This window comes from Austrofundulus limnaeus, unplaced genomic scaffold, assembly GCF_001266775.1.
Source record: "Austrofundulus limnaeus strain Quisiro unplaced genomic scaffold, Austrofundulus_limnaeus-1.0 Scaffold1032, whole genome shotgun sequence".
Classification (NCBI taxonomy): domain Eukaryota; kingdom Metazoa; phylum Chordata; class Actinopteri; order Cyprinodontiformes; family Rivulidae; genus Austrofundulus; species Austrofundulus limnaeus.
In genome coordinates, this window is record NW_013953434.1 from 93,013 (window position 1) to 96,258 (window position 3,246).

General features: G+C 37.7%; 1 protein-coding gene across 1 annotated transcript in view; it reads left to right on the plus strand.

Annotated features, from left to right (window-relative positions):
* Window positions 1–3,246, plus strand: part of zgc:163022 (putative ferric-chelate reductase 1) — a 24,466-nt gene that overhangs the window by 16,427 nt on the left and 4,793 nt on the right. The window contains exons 11-13 of the mRNA XM_014030269.1: window positions 563–654; window positions 2,710–2,768; window positions 2,874–3,017. Coding sequence (XP_013885723.1) covers window positions 563–654; window positions 2,710–2,768; window positions 2,874–3,017 — 295 coding nt within the window. The remainder of the gene's footprint in view (window positions 1–562; window positions 655–2,709; window positions 2,769–2,873; window positions 3,018–3,246) is intronic.

The following is a 3,246-nucleotide window of genomic DNA, read 5'->3' on the forward strand; positions in this document are numbered from 1 at the left end:
ATCTTACCACTTGAAACATCACTAGCCCTGAAGCTGCTGGTAGACATTGGTCTACGGTTGGAATTATCAAAGGTTTTTGACACCTGAGAGACACCGTAGCAACTCATTTGCGTTTGGAAGCGGGGGGTGGGGGTGGGGGGAGGACCAGGGAGGATGATTCAACCACTCAACCACTAGATGTCGCTGAAAACAACAAATCCTACACACTGTGCCTTTAAACATGAAAATTAAATGAATAACCTCACTTGTAAAATTAATGCACAAATAAAAAAGCAAGAGACACAGTCTCTCCAGTATGTCCTGGGTCTTTCTCTGGGTCTACTCCCAGGGAAAATGAAACTCTCAGGGAAACTAAAAAGTATACGGTTAAACGCTACACATTTGCAATTTATTTTTTTCTGATAAAACATACGGTATATTCTCTTATGTTCTCACAGGCTTACTGTCACATTTTATTTTGTTGTCTCAATTTTTATGCTACAAATATCCTTCTAAAAATGCTTTCTGAACAGTTAACAGTGTGATATATGTACATCACTGACAATATACATGTGGTTTGCAGGGACCCCATCCTGTGTTAGGCTGTCTGGTCATGATTTTAACAGTGATCCAGCCCATACTGGCTCTGCTACGCTGTGGACCACAACATCCACGGTAAGAATCTTCACATTGAACAAATTTTTATAAAACAGTTTACCCAAATCAGTGTTCTGTTCCTAAACATTAAAACCAAAACTATTTAATGTGGCCTATTTTAGACATTCTTTAAAAAAGGTTTTGTACCAGCTTGGTCTACAACCACAATTCCACTGAAGTTGGGACGTTGTGTAACACAAGTAAAAACAGAATAAAATGATTTGCGTATCCTTTTCAACTTAAGTTTAATGTTCACGTCTCACTTTAAGCAAAGTGCAAGAGTAATTCTTAAGTGTGAGTCTTAGAGATGATTTACAGCACTTCGCTGTGCCCCAAAGCTGATCTGGTGTTACAAAATCCCCAGCATGGACCAATCACTGCATCAGATTTCATGTCTAAAAATATACTTAGAAATGTCAAGATAAAAATGTAAGAAATCCTAAAATAAGTTCACATTTGACACAATAGTGTTCATACATGTCACGTTGTGATTGTCTGTAAATTAGCTCCATAAAAGTTCCTCATTTGCATCATGAATAAAGAAAATCTTGTGGATTATTTCAAAAACTGCAGCTTGAAGGTATTTTTTTTACGTCTCAGAGCCTGAGGAAATGTTGTTTTCATCCTCCTCCTCTTTAATTAAACAGACATCACCATCACACACAGTAATTATTCGCTTGGTCCCTGGATATACAGTCAAATCAAGACAACGGCGTACATACAAATAAATCCAGATGTATCAAACCATGTGTATGCCGGAATCCACGCACGTTTCTTTTGTACATCATAATCAACATTGAATTGAGCGCCTGTGAGATACCTCCGTTGACACGCCTTCATTTACATGTGTTAAATGGATGCAAATAATTTCCTGCATGTGACATACATATTTGTGAGATCTCTACAACAGATGATTTCTAGATTCAGAATAATAATTAAATAAATATAATAAGGTGAAAATGATTCCTAAGTAAATAGGAAAGTAAAAATATATTTGTCACAGGCAAAGAACAATTGATTGTGTCATGTCATGTCAAATTCATTTATATAGCACATTAAACACAGGTATAAAGCACCAAAGTGCCACACAGAGAACAACAAAATAATAAAAACAGAGCATAAAACAATACTTCAATTAAATGCCAAAGAATCAAAATGAGTTTTAAGAAGTGATTTAAAATGATCCAGCCCATTTAAAGCTTTATAAGTTAATAAAAGAATCTTAAAATCTGTTCGATAAAGAACAGGCAGCCAATGTAAAGATGCCAGTATAGGCCTTATACGGTCATGCTTCCTGGTTCCTGTAGGAGCCGTGCTGCTGATTATGTGTGCATGTGTGTAAAGCTGCTGTTACTGGGAGCACAGCCCTCCATTCTGAGCCTGGTCATGTTAACTTTGTGCATGAGTATATTAACATAATTACTGGCAGAACATAGATCTTTGTTTATTTAATAGCTGATATGAAGAAACGAGTCACAGCACCTCAGTGGAGAGATTTAATGAGATGACATGATGTTGGCAATTGCCGTTCCATGGCTCGGCTCAGGGTGGACTGGCACAGTCCCGGTCGGTTTGTCAGCTGTCTCTAGGAAGCCCCTGTGGAACCCCAGTGTGAGCACAGCTCCTCATCGCTGTGTCATGCTCCCAAACCAACCGCAGCTCCAAGCACAGTTGCAAATTTAGTATATTCAAACTGTCAGCTGAACTCATTCTTGAGGCTTAGACCAGACCACCTGCCCCCCACAGACTTGTCCAGTAAGCCCTAGGCATGATGGGTGCATCACTTCAGCCTCTCTGGAACATGGTCCATCTGGATTCAGACCACATGACTTTCTTCCAAAGCTCTAGAATCCAGTTTTTATGATCCCCAGCAAATATGTTTTTCTGATTAACCTCACTGATAAGTGGTTTTCCTACAAAAACACATCTGTTTAATACCAATCTGTTGATCCCTTTGTATTGTTTAATGTTTCCTTTTGCTACAAATATCATGTAAGATAAAATTGTCTGTGCTTAAAAGAATACTTTTTGCTACAGCAGGTAATAATGTAGATGTTCTGTTAAATTTGACAGGCGGTATATATTCAACTTGTCACATGCTTTCATTGGAATTGCAGCAAAAGGCTTAGGTGGTAAGTTCTATTTTTTCATTATATATGCTTGATGACTCATAAAAATATTAACATACGCTCTTGTTAAAGAGTTTGAAATGCCTACTTTTTTATGAAACCACACAGTGGCAGCCATATTCACAGGCCTGAGTATAATTGACAACACTACGAACTCCTGGCTGATGAGCGTGATGGGCGGTTTTGTGGCGTGGGAAGCTATTTTCTACACACTGTTGGAGCTCTTCAGTAGATGGAAGAAAAATAAACCAGGTAAAGATGTGGTGATGTGAACAAACTTGTTCAAATGAGTGCCTTTATTAGCGTTTTCATATTTTCTTTTACCTTTTGAATTTATATTTTCAAACTGGCCATTTAACTGATCATAGCAAAATGCCCTATCAACGGATTTAGAGAAGCATTTAGAGAGTAATCATGGGAAGCACATGCATTTGTACATTATTGTTAGAAAAGTAAAAGCAAAAATTAAATAACTTAAAAC